The sequence below is a fragment of the Chiloscyllium plagiosum genome, unplaced genomic scaffold (genome assembly GCF_037043375.1).
Source record: "Chiloscyllium plagiosum isolate Xiang-an unplaced genomic scaffold, Cpla_swu_hap1 HiC_scaffold_4, whole genome shotgun sequence".
Classification (NCBI taxonomy): domain Eukaryota; kingdom Metazoa; phylum Chordata; class Chondrichthyes; order Orectolobiformes; family Hemiscylliidae; genus Chiloscyllium; species Chiloscyllium plagiosum.
The window spans coordinates 95,301,706-95,322,223 of record NW_028270142.1 but is presented as its reverse complement, the minus strand read 5'-3'; the positions used below and the strand labels follow the sequence as shown (position 1 = coordinate 95,322,223).

The 20,518-nt window shown below is 39.6% G+C and overlaps 1 protein-coding gene across 1 annotated transcript; it reads left to right on the top strand.

Moving 5' to 3' along the window:
- The first annotated feature begins 3,201 nt into the window (after nt 1–3,201).
- On the top strand, nt 3,202–19,013 carry LOC122549554 (A-kinase anchor protein inhibitor 1-like). Its single transcript, XM_043689399.2, has 2 exons — nt 3,202–3,289; nt 18,437–19,013. Exons 1-2 carry the CDS (start codon nt 3,274–3,276, stop codon nt 18,628–18,630), a joined length of 210 nt encoding a protein of 69 aa, XP_043545334.1. The 5' UTR covers nt 3,202–3,273; the 3' UTR covers nt 18,631–19,013.
- Nucleotides 19,014–20,518: the final 1,505 nt, after the last annotated feature.

The following is a 20,518-nucleotide window of genomic DNA, read 5'->3' as shown; positions in this document are numbered from 1 at the left end:
GGTGGACATTGACATCCTCTACCCAAAGGAAATTTTGCACCCTTGCCATCCTCTATGCTTCCTCCAAGTGTTGTTCACTATGGAGGAGTTACTGATTCAGGGAGGATGGTACATGGTAATTGGGAGGAGGTTTCTTTGCCCATGTTTAATCTGAAGCCACGACACTTCACAGGGTCCAGAGTCAATGCATAAGACTCCCAAGGTAGCTCTCTCCTGACTGTGTACCACTGTGCTGTCATCTCTGCCGGGTCTGACCTGCAGGTACGACAAGATGTGTTCTGGGATGGTGATGATGGTATCTGGGACATTGTCTGTCAGTTTTGATTCCATGAGTATGATCAAGTCAACTTGTTGCTTGACTTGTCCTGTGAGATAGTTGCCCTAACTAGCCTCCAGATGTTAGAAAGGAGGTCTCTGCAGGGTTATCAGGGCTGTTTCTGCCATTCTCTCTTGCATGCCTAGGTCGATGCCAGGTGGTCTGTCAAGTTTCATTTCTTTGCCAAGACTTTGTAGTGATTGATACAATGGAATGAATTGCTAGGCTACTGCAGAGGACAGTTAAGAGTCAACCACATTGTTAGAATCACATGTAGGCCAGACTGGGTGAGAATGGCAGATTTCCTTCCTTGAAGGACATTAGTGACCCAGACAGGTTTTTCCAACAGGCAACAATTATTTGATGGTCATCAGTAGATTCTTAATTCCAGATTTTTTTTTATTGAATTCAAATCCGACTATGTGACATGTTGAAATTTGAACCCTGGTCCCCAGAACATCTGGATTAATGGTCTAGCAAAAATGCCACTAGGCTATCGGGCTAGCAAGTAAGCTAGGAATAAGATGAGGAGAAACCTCTTTACTCAAATAGTTGTCAAGAATTGGAAAGCACTACCTGGGAGAGTGATGGAGGCAGATTCCACAGGAAGGTTCAAAATAGTTCAACATATATTGAAAGAGATTAATTTAGAGGGTTACGGAGATAGAGCTAGAGTATGGGACTACCTGAGTAGCCCATCTGGAGGCTGGTACAGACATTGGCCCAAATATCCTTCCTCTATAAAGTTTTATGATTCTCTAATTTGTAACCTGTAACAGAGAACTGACGAGAAGCAAAAACAGTATCATTGAGTGAATCAAGCCAGCACCATGGACATTGAACTGAATTATTGCACATTACAAAATGGCAAACGTAAAAGTATGCATCAGCTTAAGGTTGTCAACAAAACTATCATTCCCTACAAGTATCGGCTTCCTGCAATCCAACAACTACCAGCACCAATTCAACGACTCCACGCTCTTTATGATGCTCAACAAGATGGAAACATCAAAACCTAATCAAATATTAATATCCTCCTAAAGCATGCTGCTTCAGAAAAGAAATGCAACTGTAATCAAGTATATTTATTTAGCTTCTGTGTTCTGTATTTGAAACATTATTCTATAAGGTAAACAGGCATTGTAATCTTCATTTTTAACATTTAGTTTGAGTTTGGCAATGAGAAAGCTGTTGTACCCTAATGCCATGATATGCTCTTCAGAAATGGCAGCATTTAATTAAGAGCAATTAGTTGTCTCCCTGCAGAGCAGGTTTCAAGTAACAACTGTCCCCATTTGCAAGTGACAGCCTTGGACGTCAGTCACTTCAAGATCAGTTTTAAAATAATTTTCAGATATCATTGGCACAGCAAATTTGATATCTTACATTATTGTTACTTACAAAGCATTAGCATGGAAAATCCAGTGGACTAACTTCAGCATCTAATGCATTCCAAAAGATCATTAATTCAGCCTTGAGAAAAGTTGAGGGGGTTGTTCAACCTGCTTGAAGATAGAAGGGATAAAATAGAATGTGATCAGAAATTAACAGCAGTGCATATTTGAATCACAAAACACAATTTGACTCTTACCACAGGGAAATACCCATTTGCTGCACTTCAGATTGACCTAAGCTTAAGAGGCGTATTTTGGCCTGGTTTTTAAAAGAGAGGTACCAAGCTGTATATTCAAAGGCAATAAAGTAAACCTGGGTCTTGAGGTTTTTTTATTTAATGTTGAAACAATAGAAGTGGCATGGACAGGTGCAGCCAGGCTTCCATAGACCCAGCATTTTAGTTTAGCTCTCAGTATTTGTTGGGGTTTTGAAGTTGTCTATATCTCTCTCTCAGTTTTCCTCAGTAATTCTCAGTTTTCAGCTCCAAATCAAAATTAAAAGAAGTTTGCCTTAGAATGATTAAAACAAAATAAATATCTTCATTTACTTTTTAACATTTATCTGGGTTGATGCTTGGAGTAAGAAGCATTACTAATGTAGTGGGCAGAGGCAAAAATGATTCTGGGTGCCATAATTAATTATTTGATTCTGATTACCATATATTCATATTCTGCTTATTTCTAGTGAGATTACTGACCAACTGGATTGATCCCACTCATCATGACAATCAGTTCTGTCCATATTTCCATCTTCATTCTCAATGTAGTTTACTCAACCAGACAATTAGCTCCTTCTCGATATCACGTTCTAAAAAAAACTGATTGCTATGTTTCTATTGCTGAAGAAATCAAATTGTCATCCCTTGTTTAGAATGATAAATGTGACCCATAATTTTAAGCCCTTTGAAATTTGTAATGTTGAAATAAATATGACTAAGATTTTAAAAAGTGAACTTAAATGGGATTAACACATGAAAAACAACAAAAAATTCTTGCACATTAAGGATACTAGAGAATAAGGTAAAAATGTAATATCGTTAACCTCACACAGACATCATAGTGAAGATGGAAACATCAAAACCTAATCAAATATTAATATCCTCCTAAAGCATGCTGCTTCAGAAAAGAAATGCAACTGTAATCAAGTATATTTATTTAGCTTCTGTGTTCTGTATTTGAAACATTATTCTATAAGGTAAACAGGCATTGTAATCTTCATTTTTAACATTTAGTTTGAGTTTGGCAATGAGAAAGCTATTGTACCCTAATGCCATGATATGCTCTTCAGAAATGGCAGCATTTAATTAAGAGCAATTAGTTGTCTCCCTGCAGAGCAGGTTTCAAGTAACAACTGTCCCCATTTGCAAGTGACAGCCTTGGACGTCAGTCACTTCAAGATCAGTTTTAAAATAATTTTGTTAGGCAAAAAGGGTGGGACAGAGATTTTGCCCAGCAAATTGATTGTTGGAGCTGGCCAAGCACAGAAACAGGACACAAGCCTCAGCCGTTAAGGTCAACTTGTACAAAGATATATACTGTATACACATTTATCCCGTCTATATCATGGTGTTTGTTGTAGGTGAGTGCCACTTCATGATTACCACTACTTGACAATAAATGCTCCTTAATACTTGCATGTTAATGAAACTTTTAATGAGGACCAGAAATGAAACTACTTTAAACAGAATGTAGCCTGAATGCCTTAGGATAAATCAATTTCAGTGAATATGTAATGATGCTGTTGTTTTCAAGACTGTTAAACGCAGATCCTAGCAAGTATTGCTCATATATCCTATTCTAATGATGAAATTAAATTTGACTGTAGATACTGGAGAGTGATGATACTCAACGTTGTCTTGAATTTGCTATATTTAGCATCTGGTCATGAGAATAGTCACGTATATTTTGATTTTGCCCCATTGATTTGGAAGTCTGTTTATTTCATTTTTGTCTTGATGCAGAAGGATTTGTGAGATTTCCTTATTTCTAAATACATTTGTGTGTTCACTACATTTCATATCACATGCTGATGTCAATATTTGGTGTGTGTACTTTCATCTGTCATCATTGTTCAAATACCATGGATTTTTTATTGTTCCCATTGCATTGCATGTAACAACTTCATTTTGATTCATACAAGTCTTGATTGTGGAGACTACATTAAGTAAAGATTATGCACGATGCAGTTCTTGAGTGAAATATATTGTGTGGCATCCCATGGTAAATTCTTTTTGTAACATAGAATCCCTGCAATGCAGATAGAGGCCATTCAGCCATTGGGTCTACTCTGACTTTCTGAAGAGTATCTCACCCTATCCCTGTCATCCCACATTTACCATGGCTAATCCACATAGCCTGCACATGGATGTTGCAGGTTCCAGGGTTTAGATCTTTCATTAAGAACAGGCAAGGCGGTAAAAGAGGGGGCGGTGTGGCCTTGTTAGTCAAGGATAGTATAACAGTGGCTGAAAGAACTTTTGACGAGGACACGTCTACTGAGGTAGTGTGGGCTGAGGTTAGAAACAGGAGAGGAGAGGTCACACTGCTTGGAGTTTTTTATAGGCCTCTGCAGAGTTCCCAGGAGGTGGAAGAGAGGTTTGGCAAAATGATTCTGGGTAGGAGTGAAAAGAACAGGGTGGTCATTATGGGGGACTTTAACTTCCCCAACATTGACTGGAAATGCTATAACTCTAGTACGTCGGATGGATCAGTTTTTATCCAAGGTGTGCAGGAGGGTTTCCTGGCACAGTATGTCAAAGGGCTGACAAGAGGGAAGGCCACACTGGATCTGGTGCTTGGTAATGAACCACGTCAGGTGTTTGATTTTGTGGTAGGTAAGCACTTTGGAGAGAGTGACCATAATTCAGTTACGTTTAGTTTCGCGATGGAAAGGGATAGGTTCATGCCCCAGGCCAAGAGTTATCGATGGGGCAAGGGCAATTATAATGCAATTAGGCAAGAATTAGGATGCATAGAATGAGGCAGCAAAATGCAGGGGATGCAGGCAATGGAAATGTGGAGCTGGTTTAAGGGACAGATAATGCGTGTCCTTGATAGGTATGTCCCTGTCAGGCAGGGAGGAAGTGATAAGGTAAGGGAACCGTGGTTTACTACAGAAATTGCATCTCTTGTTAAGCAGAAGAAGGAGGCTTATATGTTGATGAGGCAAGATGGTTCAGATGAGGCGATGGAGAGTTACAGATTAGCTAGGAAGGATTTAAAGAGAGAGTTAAGAAGAGCAAAGAGAGGACACAAGTAGTCTTTAACCAATAAAATAAAGCAGAACCCTAAAGCTTTCTATAGATAAGTGAGGAATAAAAGGATGACTAGGGTAGGAATAGGGCCAGTCAAAGACAGAAGTGGGAAGTTGAGTGTGGACCCTGTGGAGATCGGAGAGGTGCTAAACGAACATTTCTCATCGGTTTTCACTCAGGAAAAGGAGAATATTGTAGTGGAGAAGAATGAGGCACGAGATATTAGACCAGAAAGGATCGAAGTTAGTTATGAACAGGTGTTATCAATTCTAGAAGGAGTGAAAGTAGACAAGGCCCCTGGGCTCAATGGGATTTATTCGCGGTTCCTATGGGAAGCTAGGGAGGAGGTAGCAGAGCCTTTGGATTTGATCTTTGAGTTGCCATTGTCTACAGGTTTTGTACCAGAGGACTGGAGGATTGCAAATGTTGTGCACTTGTTCAAGAAGGGCAGTAGAAATGACCCAGGTAATTATAGACCAGTGAGCCTTACTTCTGTTGTAGGAAAGGTTTTGGAAAGGATTACAAGAGATAAGATTTATAATCATCTAGCAAGTAGCAATTTGATTTTAGACAGTCAACATAGTTTCGTCAAGGGCAGGGTGTGTCTCACAAACCTCATTGAGTGTTTTGAGAAGGTGACCAAGCACGTAGATGAGGGTAGGGCAGTTGACGTGGTAAACATGGACTTCAGTAAAGCCATTGATAAGTTTCCACATGGTAGGCTGTTGGAGAAAATGCAGAGGCATGGAATTGAGGGTGATTTAGCTGTTTGGATTAGAAACTGGCTTTCTGAAAGAAGGCAGTGAGTGGTGGTTGATGGAAAATATTCAGCCTGGAGTCTGCTTACTAGTGGTATGCCACAAGGATCTGTTTTGGGACCACTGCTGTTTGTCATTTTTATAAATGACTTAGACCCAGGCATAGGTGGATGGATTAGTAAATTTGCAGATGACACTAAAGTCAGTGGAGTAGTGGACAGTGTGGAAGAATGTTACAGGTTGCAGGGTGACTTGGATAAATTGCAGAATCGGGCTGAGATGTGGCAAATGAAGTTCAATGCAGCTAAATGTGAGGTGATGCACTTTGGGAAGAATAACAGGAATGTAGAGTACTAGGTCAATGGAAAGATTCTTGGTAGTATGGATGTGCAGAGGGATCTTGGAGTCCATGTACATAGATCCCTGAAAGTTGCCACCTGGTTGATAGTGCTGTTAAGAAGGTATGTTAGGTTTCATTGGTAGAGGGATTGAGTTCCGGGGCCGCAATATCATGCTGCAACTATACAAAATGTTAGTGCGGCCACACTTGGAATGTTGTGTACAGTTCTGGTTGCCATATTTCAGGAAGGATGTGGAAGCATTGGAAAAGGTGCAGGGGAGACTTACTAGGATGTTGCCTGGTCTGCAGGGAAGGTCTTATGAGGAAAGGATGAGAGACTTGGGTCTGTTCTCATTGGAAATAAGAAGGCTAAGAGGGGATTTGATAGAGACATACAAGATGATCAGAGGATTAGATAGGGTAGACAGTGGAAGTCTTTTTCCTAGGATGATGATGTCAGCTTGTACGAGGGGGCGTAACTACAAATTGAGGGGTGATAGATTTAAGACAGATGTCAGAGGCAGGTTCTTTATTCCAAGAGTGGTAATGGCATTGAATGCCCTATCTGCCAATGTAGTCAACTCAGCCACGTTAGGGAGATTTAAACAATCCTTGGATAAGCACATGGATGATAATGGGATAGTGTAGGGGGACGAGCTGAGAATAGTTCACAGGTTGGCGCAAGATCGAAGGCCAAAGGGCCTGTTCTGCGCTGTATTATTCTATGTTCTATGTTCTATGTCACCATACTAGGTAACATCTTCAGTGAGCCTCCAGAGGAATCCAAAGCTTCGTCCTAGTATGGTGACAAAACGTCTGAAAACGAAACTTTCAGCTAAGCGAGCAAACCTACATCTAGATTGATCATCCTTTACATCCATCATCAAGACACAATGGCTAATTGGAAAACAAACATGTTCCAGCAGAAATGCTGGAAATACTCAGCAGGAGTAGCAGTGATACGGGGGTGGGGTGGGGTGAGGGTGGGTGTGTGGAATAACAACATAGATGACTCAGATTGATGAACCTTCATCAGAACTCTTCATTAGTCCATTAGATGATCCTTCATGATCAGTCAAACACCTTTCACCGTTCTTCCCTACCATCTCTGATATTCTTATCATTAACAGGATTATTCAAAGAAAATGGAAAGAACGCAGAATGCAGATTTTTCCCAGCACATACTGATAATGTTGATGGAATCTTGGTTCAGTTCACTGAGTGTATCTGACAAACTTACCTCCTGTACCTGGGACTGTCTGCACATTTGTACAAAATCATTCATGGCCAACAACATTGGATTATCATCTGCCCAGGCCTGAGCAGGTACCTGGCCTTTGGCAGTCCTCTTAGTACCAAAGATCTGGAGCATATTACCATTGACCAGCTGTTGAGACATGGCAGTGAGGAGATCATTGTGGTCCTAAATCTAAGCTAGAAGGAGAACCCACTGAGGGAATATGCTTTGGAGGGTTGGTGAGACTTGATGGCCTAAATGTCCTTTACTTGCACTGAAGGCATTTGTGATTAGGGGCCTTTAAGTCTGTGTCTGGTACAGTTCATTCCCTTTAAAGGGCCTCACATCAGTGGGTCTTAAAGCCCCCTGCCTCATAGGCCAATTTATCTACTCTGCCTACTTCAAATGTGATCACAGTCATTTCATTTCTCATTATGTACTTATGAGTTCCACCATGAATCCATGGACTAACCATGGCACATCCCCTTGAGTGACTTAGCTGGACAGCCCTGGACAAAACGTGCTCAGACTCCTGACTAACGCTTTTATATCTCCTGGTCATCTTAGCCCACCTTCAATAACTGGACCTCATGAAGTCACGGCACTGACTGTGACCCTTCTCTGGACTGAAGAGGCATGGAGAGCCTGACCTACAACACCTCTGACCCATGGCCAAGTGTGGTATTGGAGGCTGCCCTTGATTCTCTGACTGATGAGGGCCTCTATGAACTTCAATAAGGACTAGCCATCTAAAGCAATGAGATAAGGCTCACTGCTTGCTGCACACACAGTGTGTTTGCTATGCAAGCCTGCTGGCACATGGAGCAGGGATGATTGACATACATCTTGTCCGTACAATGAGATTTTGTTTCTAACCAAGATATAAACCTCCTTGACTGAAGACTGCTGACCAGGAAGGCAAGTCATCTGGATGTGAGACTGCGGTATTTGGCACAAGCAGGAGCCTGGAAGAACACAGCAAGCCAGGCAGCGTCATGAGGTGCAGAAGTTAATATTTTGGGTGTAAAGTAGTGTAAAGCAAACAGGAGTGCTGTAAGCATTCAGGTAGGTGCTAAGTGAGCAACTAAGCAACACTAAGATGCAGCCTAGTCCAATCAGTGTATAAAGTGTCTTTGGAGTGGCCTTTCAATGTTATTTGAGGGAAATCAGAGTTAACATTTCAGGTCAGAACTGATGGTAGCTAAAAAAAAATGTGTGTTTATGCAGAAAATGGGATGGGGGTGTGGTGCCAGAGAGTAAATGATAGGCGGAGATAGAAGCCAAAGGGAGAGAAACACAGTTGGACAGACAAAGGAGTGAGTAAAGGGCAGTATGGGAGAATGAATAACTATGAGTGGGGCTGACGATGGGTTGTGTATGGTCCCAGCCCATGTGTGGGGATTGGGATAATAACATGGGAGAAGGTGGCTCAAGCCCTAAAATTGTTTAACTCTATATTAAGCCCAGAAGGCAGCAGAATTCCCAAGTGGAAAATGTAATACTGTTCTTCCAGCTTGCACTGAGCTTCACTCAGTTTCTTATTTCTAGCATCTTTCGTTCTTTTTTCAATACTAGTTTTTGTTGTGCTCTGCAGTTCAAATCTGTGCTTCCCAAGCATCCTGTAAGTGGATTAGACAGGTGCCATGATGGTCATGAGAGATTGGCCAATGTTGGATGCCAATGTCAATGGATAAGGGAGGCTGGTGCCCATGCATTGTAACATGAGATACTGCTTGTGTGCTAAACAACATTAAGACTGGAGAGGTATTCAAATATTATGAAAAATCAACACGATATAGCACAAAAATAGTTTGAAAATTTTTACTGTAATCTTAAGACATGCTTGTAACGTTGAAATGATTATGCAATATTATAACTATGCACAGCTACTCCAAAAATCCAAATGGGAATTACTTTGAGCATCAGTGCATCCACCATTTTATACCTGCCTGGGTCAGAGCACCTTGACAATTGTAGGGATGCATGTTATGAACAGAATGTTTAAGACATCTAATGTTGAATAGACTGAAATGTTTGCCTGAAGAATGTTGTGATGGGGAAAAGAGGAAATGCCAGGGTTTTGTGCCAAGCAATTTTTAATATTAATGTTGGTCTGGGGCCTGTATTGAAATAAAAAAAGGAATTTTTTTTCTTCAGGACATGATCCTGGCCTAAAATTCCAACTGATTATCATATTTTACAAACACTTGGTAGGTATGTAAATCTGGTATTAGAATGCATACCTCAGTTGATGCTGCAGTTGGTTCACCTAAAGCCACTAAAATTGAGAATTTTAACATAGGGAGTTTACACCATAGCCTCTTATGTCAATAGAGCTGTCCATGATGGATGGAGGTTCTTACCTGGATTTTTAACCTGTAGGCAGATTTATACCGAAATTACAGCAGGCTATTCTAGAAGGGTTACAGATGTTCAAGATTTTCACCTTTAAGACTGTACTTGTAAAGTACATCAGCGTGCAATAATTATAGTCACAGACTACATGACAAGGGTTACAATTGATGTAATGAGTTTGACTTATTAAATGGCTGATTGTTTTGTTCATGTCAATGAAGCATTTTTTATCCTTTCATGAAACTTGAGCATTGTTACCAAAGTGAACATTTATTACCCAAACGTAATTGCCCTTGAGAAGTCATCATTCATCATTAGTGAGAGAGACAATGGATTGAGATCTGAAAGCATTTCTTGATTAAATCATGAAGCAGTAGTTTGGCAGAATACATTCATTACCAATTTATATTGTGCTGGATAAAATTTGTCAATTGTTCACAATTCCAGTGTGTTGTTCATGAATATGGATGAAACAGCAGTCCTTCTCTCTATGCCTGTGTGAAACCAATGCGGTGGGATCATTTACCTTTACAATTAGCTGTATTATTTCATTTTCAAATACAAAAATAAATGCAGTCAAATATTTAATTTAGTTAGTATAAAATAGGAAGTAAAATCACTTTAGTTAAACTCATCAGTTGGTTACAACCTTTCTTGAACAGGGCCATAATGTTTGCAGAGTCTTCTAGCATCTCCCTCAAGTCCCAGGAGGACTGAAAGACTGGTGAGGACAAGGTGAAGTAGGATTTTCCCTCCTGTTGGTTCCCTCATCACCTGCTGCAGATCTAATTCCGCAGTATTTTCCTTTAGGACATTGTCAGCACAGTTCGTATTGGCACTACTGAACTACCTTTGGTGATGGACATTAAGTTTCCTGACCCAGAATACATTCTGTAACCTTGTCACTCTCAGTGCTTCCTCCATGAAGTGTTCAACATGGAGGAGTACTGAATCATCCCCTGAGTGAGGACTCCCAGGACAACATCTCCCATCTCTCTACTGCTCTGTGGCTATCGCTGGTGATGGGACAGGACAGGCTCAGGGATGGTAATGGTGTTTGGGATATTATCTGTAAATTATATTTGACTGAATTGAGCAATGTCAGGTTGTTCATTTACTAATTTCTGGGACAGCTGTCCCAACTTTGGCAGGAATCACCAGATGTAAGTAAATGGAATTTTGCAATGCCTAAGGATATTAAACATATTCTTGTGGGTTTAGGGTCATTTATAGACCAGACCAGGTATGGATGCAAATTTTCTTCATTAAAGGACATCGGTGAACCAAATGGGCTTTTATGAGACTCAACTATGGTTACATGTTTACCTTTTGGCTAACTTCTTTAAAAAAATTTACTTTATTCAATTGAAAGTTCACCATCTTCCATGGTGGGATTCAAACACATACCCCAAAACATTAATCTGGAATCAATCTACTGAACCTCTTCTGTACTACCTCTAATGCAATTATATTCTTCCTCAAGCAAGTGGATGAAAACTGTACGTGTACTCTAGATACTGTCTCATCAATGCCTTGTACAATTGTAAAAACACATCTCTACTTTGATACTCCATTCTTTGAGCATTAAATGTCAAAATTCCATTTGCCTTCCTTATGACCTGCTGTACTTGCATGCTAGTTTTCGCTGGTTCATCATGAGGACATCCTCTGAACTGAAAACATTTGAAGTTTCTTTCCATTTAGATTGTAAGTTGCCCTTTTATTCTTCTGACCAAAGTGGATAACCTCACATTTATCCACATCCATCTCCCTCTGCCAAATTTTGGCTCACTCATCTAACCTAGTCATATCCATTTGTAAATGTCTTATTTCTTCATTGCAATTTATTTCCCACCTACTTAATGTCATCTGTAAATTTAGCTAATGTAAATTCTATCCCTGCATCCAAGTTATTAATATAGACTGAAAATACTTGAGGCCCAAGGACTGAACCATGTGGCACTCCACTAGTACCAGGTTTCAACTAGAAAAAGCTCCATTTATCTTACTCTCTACTCCCTATTCTCTATCGGTTAGTCAATTCACTGCCAAGTTAATGTAATACCCCTAACCTAGTGTGATATCACCTGTATATTAACCTTTTGTGCAGGGCCTTATCAAATATGTTCTAGAAGTCCTGATGTACTACAACTACAGGACCCCCATTTACCCATATTGCTAGTTTAATTTTTGAAGAACTGTAGCAAATCAGTCAAACGCAATTTACTCTCCATAAAACCGTGATGACTCTGATGGATTGCATTTTGACTTTCCAAATGTCGTATTACTACTTACTTAATAATGGATTCTAACAATTTTCTAATGACAAATGTTAAATAAACTGGTCTATAGTTACCTACTTTTTGACTCCCTCCTGTTTTGAATAAGCATGTTACATTAGCACTTTCCCAATCCACTGGAACATTTCCAGAATCCAGGGAATTTCGAAGTATTATAATCAATGCATCAACTACTTTTTCTGCCACTTACTTTATGATCCTGGGTTGTAGGCCATCAAGCCCTGGGTACGCATCTGCCTTTAATCCTAGTGGTTTGTTCAGTACATTTTCCGTACTGATAGCAATTATTTTAAAATCCTCCTTTTCTATCACATCTATATTACCTGTCACTATTGGACTGGTTTAAGTGTTCTTAACTGTGAAAACTGAATCAGAATATTGTCATTTCTGTATTCACCATTCTTTACTCTCTAGTCTCATCCTTTAATGGGCCTGCATTCATTATAGTTACTCTCTTTTCTCTATATACTTTGGAGCTTTTGCTATCTGCTTTTATATTTTATGCTAGTTTTCTTCCATAATTTATGTTTGCTCTTCTTATTACATTTTTAGTTGCCTTTTGGTTGGTCTTTAAAAGTTTACCAATCCTCAAGCCTGCCACTGACCTTTATAATATGATATGCCTTAGTTTTGCCTTTAACTTCCTTGCTTATCCATGGATACTTTTCAACTCTTACAAGCTTTCATCTTCTCTGGAATATTTTTTAGTTAGGAGGTATTGAATCTCTCCTTAAAATTTTATCATTAGTCCTTAACTGTCCTACATTATAGTCTTTCTGCCCCATTCCTATGTAAACTACTTTTGTTTAAGACAAGAGCACTAAATGGACTGAAGCTTTTTGTCCTCTAATTAAAACTGAAATTCTATCATGCTGTGATCACTCTAGTAGAATTGATGAGAAGGCATTGATGAGACAGCATCTGGAGTACACGTACAGGCATCGTTTACTAAGAGATCATTAATTAACCCCATCACTTTACTCAAAACTAGATCCAAAGTTGTCTGCTCCCTGGTTGTTTCTCCAATGTATTGCTCCAAAGAACAATCTCTAATGTATTCTGTGAACTTACCCACAAGGCTAACCTTCCCAATTTGATTAATTCTGTCCATATTAAAATCACCCATGACTTTTGTCATACCTTTTCTTCCAAGCTACCATTACTTCCTGATATATATGTGTCCTACAGTACAATTACTGTTAAAGCACGTATAGATTACATGCACTAGGGACATCATTCCCTTGCTATTTTCATATCTCTAGCCAAACTAATACTTTCATATCTCTAGCCAAACTTGATTTTCAATGCCATAGTCATATCTCATGACAGCACTGACCTCTTACTGTTCTAACAAAGCTATAGTATCTCCCTTTCCTTTTGGCTAACTTCTGTACACTGAGTACTATTGAATATTCAGCTCCTAGACTTAGTCTCCCTGTGTTGAGGCAGAAGTGGCACAAGATGGCTGCCTGTGGAATTTTAATTGCCATAAGGATGGCAGAGACTTTTTTTAACTGCAGTAACAGAAGTTGCTTGTTTAGTTCAGCATTAGAGTGACATCATAAATTAGGACAAAGGTATCTTTGAGAATAAGATAAACCCAAGGTAACCGATACAACAAAAGAGCTTACAAATTAAAATACATGAAGTCTGTACATACTCACAGCTACAGATATCTGTAAGAGGCAGTCTGATAACAGAAGTCTGAGAACAGAAAGGCTAAAATTGTAATTTAGCAAGAATTAAAAGAAAAGTATGATCCCACAATAATAGAGACTCTTCAGGTAATTGAGTATTGAGAAATTTAGAAATGTAATCTACACCCAACTTTATGAGATTTTGTTGAATTCCTTTAAAGCAAGGGGCTAGAGATAGTGGAGACGAGACACCATCTCATTGGCAAGAGGGACTGAATGCCAGATGCGTTAACAGATGACCTCTAAAGGGGTTCAACTTAAATTCAAGAAGATAAACAGTGGCAGCTCCCCAACCTAAATAAGCAAATCAGATAATGAAGGAGACGGCTTGAATGAATTCTTAAGTCCATGGGTTGGGGGGGGGGGAGGAAAGAGACAAATAATCGGCCAAGCTTATCAAGCTGTGAAAGTGATGGAATTTCAGTCTAATTAACGGACTTTGAATAAATGTTTTCTTATTAATGGAAAATAGTTAATGTAGAAATATCAGAATGTGGACAGTAAATTGCATCCCAGAAGCAATCTCTTATTTAGAATACACTTACAGACAGTATGTGAATAGAAGGAGTCCTAATTGCAGCAACAAGATAGAGAGAGTTAATCTGATCTTCCAAGATGAGGTGGGACAGAGGTTGCTCAAAACCCGTTGGCTAAAGAATTCTAACATTAGGTGTAACCACATAACTTTATATATAACTAATTTAATATTAGAACTGGCATTATGATTTTTATAGCAATTAGTAGGAATTTGCATTAGAATTAGTGGGAATTGGCTGAATCTGGCTTTCATGTGGGGACCAAATGCCCTCTTAAATATGGTTCAGGTTGGAGGAGAGTTCAGTGATGCTCTGGCTTTTCCAGATGCATACAATATTCTAATATCCTTGGTGTTATAATAATTACATACAATATTGATTATATTGTTTTGCCACCCTAATCTATATATCCAAATCCTGTATCAATATTAGATTAATCAATCAATATTAGACGCCCTTATGGACAGCCCTAGGTTCTCCCATGATGTTTACCATATATCTTCATCACTAGCCCATAGGATCTTACAATGCATTCCTTTGATTTACATTCCAATCCTGGCATTTATATTCCTTATCGAATTCTGTTATTTGTTTTATATTCCCTACTGTCTTTATTACGGGAGATACAAAAAATATAGTGAAAGCACCCTCAAAAGTGTGAGCAACATTTCTTGCCTGTCACTTGTCCAGCTTTCTGAAATCCCATTGTCCTCTCACCTTGATTTCCATGCTAGATTTCATAAAGGCTGGGAAAGGCATCCATACAGTCAAAGTTCAACTCCTGAGTGAAACTAATTGTTAGTAGGCACTTTACATATTAAAATTGCTAATTCACCTCTCTGACGCAGGTTTCCTGCACACAACAGGTTACATTCAAATTGAAGGTGGAAGATAGCAGCGCAGTCTCAGCTCTTTAACCCCCTGCATGCTCACAAACCTCTTCACATTTTGTCACTAAAATTCCATCCACACAGCACTCCACCATTCCCCACCTCACTGCCTCTTCCCTCAGCTGAGGTGATGTCGCTGAATGGAACTTAAATCCACAATATTCTGGTAATGTTCCAAAAAGAAGTATTTCCTTTGAGGATCACAATGGTGCAGAAGTGGGTACAGACAGAAGAAATGCCACGGAGGGAGGAAGTAAAGCCTCAGGTAGTTATAACCTGTGTACCAGTGCTTGGCTAGGATAAAAAGTAATATGGTTCTACATAATACTGTGAGGTTGATAGTGACTGGAAGTGTAGTGCAAGAGCTTAAATACACTGGAACAACATTGCAATGATGTTATGGAGCTTGCACATGACTGAGTATAAATGGCTGAGTGGTTGGAATTAGACATCACTGGAAGAACAGCACCCAGCTACAATAATGTAGACTGGAAAAGTGATTGATCACATGAGCACAAACACACAAAGAAGATTGATTAGTTCTTATCTAATGTCGGAATATGATCTGTTTGCGACTACTGTGTGCAGCAGAAGTTAGCATTAATGTATACTAAATAGTATTACTTTGAAGTTTAAGTCTGAAAACTGTTCTTGGCTTTGCTTTTTCATTGACCAGGCTAATTCAAACCCAAGCTTATATCTTGGCATCCAACCACATGATAGAACAGGAAGGAAAAGATAGGGTTGATTTTTTTAATAGTCCTGTAGTCAGGGCTGGACAGAGCACAGGGTCAGAGAATCAGAGCTGATTAAAAAAAAACACTTCCCATTTGTGTCTGGAGAAAGTAAAATTAATTTTGAAAAGAGCTATATCAGCAACTGAGCAACTTTAGAGAGGAGCAAGGTTCCTAGCAAACAGGGAGAAGAAAATCAAAAAATGGTTGAATATTTTAAACAGCGAAAATTACTCAAAACAGATCTTGTGATGCAAAGCATGCTCTGATATTTTTAATGTAAGATCACAGATGTAATAACTTAACTCTATCCATCTCTCCACAGACACTGCCTGGCCTGAATATTTCCAGTATTCTTGTTTGTAAACAGTATTCTGCTTTGCTGACATTTGTGTATGTGCAGGAAGAGAATGGGGTTGGGAATGGGGTATGGAATGGGAATGGACGAATGTGGAATTGGAGAAATGAGAAATGTAGGTAATGCAAGGTTTGACTGAAATAAATATCAAGACCTCACTTTGTGGCAAAATAGTGGCTCAGTGATTAGCACTATTGCCTCACAGTTCTAGGGACTCTGGTTCGATTCCAGCCTCAGGCAGTTGTCTGTGTGGAGTTTGCATGTTCTCCCAGTGTCCCCTGGGTGCTCAGGTTTCCTCCCACAGTCCAAAGATGTGCAGGTTAGGTGGATTGGCAATATAAAATTGCCCATTGTGCCCAGGATGTGCAGGCTAAGTGGATCATTCATGGGGAATGCATGGTTCCAGGGATAAGGTGGAGGGGTGGGTGAAGGTAGGATGCTCTTTGGAAGGTTGGTGTGGGCTCAATGGACCAAATGGCTTGTTTCCACTGTAAGGTTTCTATGATTCAATGAAGAACAATCTCCATGTTCTGTTGAATAACCAGCAAGATTGAAAATCTGACTAACCTTCTGTCAAGAAGGCTAACGCTGATACACCGCAACCAAAGAGGAAAGTGAGGGAGAGATTATGAGTCTGAGGAGTTATTGGGTAAGGTCAGGGATGTTTGTGGGGGAAAACTCGGGGGTGACATTTTCTTTATTTATTCATGGGTTGTGGGTACTGCTAGCAAGCACAACATTCGTTGCCTGTCTCTAATTGCCCTTGAACTGAGTGACTTGTCAGACCATTTCAGAGGGCAGTTAAAAGATTATCATGCCACTGTTGGTTTGAAGTCACATGTAAAACAAACCAAATAAGGGTGACAAATTACCTTTATTCAAGGACATTAATAGACTAGATGGATTTTTACAACAATCATGATAGCTTCATGGTCCACATTAATGATATTAAATTAGAAATATAGGTTTTATTAATTGCATTTAAATCCACCAGATTCCAGGCTGGGATTTCAACCCATTTTCCCATATCATTAGCCTGGACCTCTGATTACTGGTACAGCAACATTTCTATTTCTACACTATATCCCTACAGGTAATTGAAGATGGAAGTCAGAAAAAAAATCATACTTGGAAGGCCATGGAGAATCATGGATAGATGTTTTATGTTTGTGGACACATGTTTTTGGGAGAAATCAATGATGGAAATTTGAAAATTATTATAATTGGATGGTTATGAGAATAATACTGTGGGTGGAAGATAGGGAGCGTCAGAGGTGAAAGGTTTTAAGGAGTTTGTGGATTTTGGGAGATGATTTGTGCAGGTATCATGGACCATGGTGGGCAGAAAGAGACCAATTATGGGACAGGAAACAGGTTTGCGTTAGGGACGCAGGGAGTCACCTTCTCTACCTGGCCAACAAACAAGACTGTACAGGCACTAACCCTGCTATATCTAGCCCATCTTCACTCATGTTGGGAGTGGAGGCAGAAAACGTTGGGGAGCCCAGTTCAGTAGCATCAGTTTATATGATTCTATGAGATATCCTTTTTAGCTTCCCAAGACCTTTTTTTTTGAGCTCCTTATTTCCAGATTTTTTAAAAAAACATCTTTACAGAAGGCACAGAGTACAGTATTTGTACAGTATTTTAGTTACTGATTAGGTGTTAACAGCTTACACCAACTGCCAAGAGAGGATGTCTAGCTGTCTTCCAGGCTTTGGTTACTTCACTACAGAGAGACAGAGAGAGACCTTTGCTTTTCTGCTCTCAGGAGACATCTCTCCTTGCGCCAAAAGAAAATATTGTTCACCTGCCTGAGAACCAGACGGCTGTCATCATGCTGCTAATTTCTGGGATCCACAACTGACCCCAGACCTCACAAACCAATCAGTAATCTGTCACTGGACGAAGATTGGTCTGAGCACACACCTCTGGTGTTTTGGTGTCTCATATACCTTTCCCCATTACATGAACAAAGCAACAATGTAACACAATTCAGAGTGGGTTCAGCAGTTTGTTCTTCAAATTGCCAAAACTCTTTCCTCAGCCCTTAACTTTAAGAAGTTCTTTTCCCATTTTGGTTCACTGTCCAAAATAAAGAAAAATACAAATATGTGGTCTGTACAATGTTCATATAATAACCATGACATGAAAATTGTGAGAGAAGAAAATAGTAAATGGAGACTGGGAGGGTGTATCATACAAAAAAAATGTTGATATATACAGACTTGACTGACTAACTCAATGTGGCTGCAATCTCTTGGTAGGTGACAAACCTGAGAATGAACCGCAGGAACAGGAGCTGTGGACTATCAGCAAGCAGCTGGTGGAAAAGGTCATTCTCCAAGCTGTGCAACAGTATTCCCAGGAGAGGAAACATAGAGAGAAGAAAACAGAAGCAAAAAGAGATTTGCGTCTGCAGGTATCAAACTGTTCTGAGCAACAGGAAAGGAAGAAATGAAAAGCAGAAAGCGCTCAAATATTCCCTGTGGCTAACAATGTGTTTCTGTATCAAGGTGTGAATAATAAACATCAGGATAACTACGCTCTTCAAGATAACAGATATATAGCTATTTTCAATATTGGACACCATTCTTTAATTTATATCAATGTTTTTTGAAGTAATTCAGAAAAAATGAATGATAATAGAAATGTTTTTATTTCCAAACTAATATGGAATTGTTACAGGCAAAACAATTATATGTAAATAGCCACAATATTTACAAATAAGGAAATCATTTGAATTGTGCTTTTCAACAATATAATTGTGTTGAATGCATACAAAACTATGTAAAATGGTTTAAGTAAAGCGGCTATTAGTGAATAAAGTTATTAAATTCTTGGTTAAAAGAACTAGATTACCTTACTGAGACCAATGTGAACTATCCCTTCAGTATTGGATTGCCTTTGCACTCTCTTTTAATGTCATTTTTATTTCTGTAAAAGTTCTTTTTCATTTATCTCCTGTAATTCACAATATGTAGTCATGCAAGAGTGGAGTTTCTAAGCTGAAATTTTATTCAAAAATTAAGAGGTCAACCACAATACAACAAATATTTTGGAGAGCTGGAAACTCACCATCTCCCATCTTCTCACTATCACAAAGTTATCAGGTTGCAATCTGTTCTCACCAACATTGCCCCCAAAAGGAGCCAGATTTGTGCTCAGACATAAGGAGTTGAACCGCCACTTTCAGTGATGAACTGCTCTCTGATTCAATCAAATCATTGTGAATTGAGTTCAGCAGCAAGTGGATGGTAAGTATTAAGTGCGTAAATATCACAACTGGGTTTCTTTCTTTAATTCGTCATGCAGACATCACCGGCTAGGCCAGCATTTATCGTCCTCCCCTAATTGCAGATGGTGGTGAGATATCCCCTTGAACTGCTGAAGTAGTTGGGGTGTAAGTAGACCAAATGCTGTCAGGAAGAAGCTCCAGGATTTTCATCCGATGAAAGTGAAAGTACAGCAATACATTTCAAAGTCAGGATGGTGTGCTGCTTGGTGGGTAACTAGAAGGTGGGCATTTTCCCATTCAGACATCTACCCTTGTCCATCTAGGTGTCAGTTATTATGAGTTTGGAAGAAGCTATTCTGGAACCATAGAATCCCTACTGTGCAGAAGCAGGCCATTCGACCCATTGAGTCCACACTGACCCTTCAAAGAATGTCTCAACCTTGCTACCTTATCCCTGTAACCCCTGTATTTTCTCTCAGCTATCCACCTAGTCTGCACATCTTGATCTCTATGGGCAATTTAGCATGACCAATCCACCTAACCTGCACATGGTTGTACTGAGGAAACGAAACTAGAGGACCCAGAGGAAACCCACACAGACATGGGGAGAATGTGTAAACTCCACACTGAAAGTCACCCGAGAGTTGAAGGAGCCTTTATAAGATACTACAGAGCATTTTGTAGTTGGTACACACTGCTACAACTGTGTAGATGTGGTAGAGGAAATAAATGCTGAAGGTGACAAATGGGGTGCCACTCAAGTGGGCTGCTTTGTCTTGGATGTCGGGCTTCTCGAATGTCTTTGGAGTCCCTTTGAAAATAAGTGGACAGGCTTTGTGCAGACAGAAAAAGAGTTATTTGCCACACTATTCCCTGTCTATGAACTGCTTTCATAGCCAGAGGATTTAATTCATGTGATGAGGGTATGCCTAGCTGGGCTGGTATTAATTGACCATTCCTAACTGAGGTTATGAGTCAACCACATTGCCGTGAGTCTGGAGTCACATGTCGGCCAGTTTTCTTTCACTAAAGGGCACTAGTGAAGTAGATGTGCTTTTCTGACAATCGACGATGGATTTGTGGTCATCATTAGATTCTTAATTGCAGATTT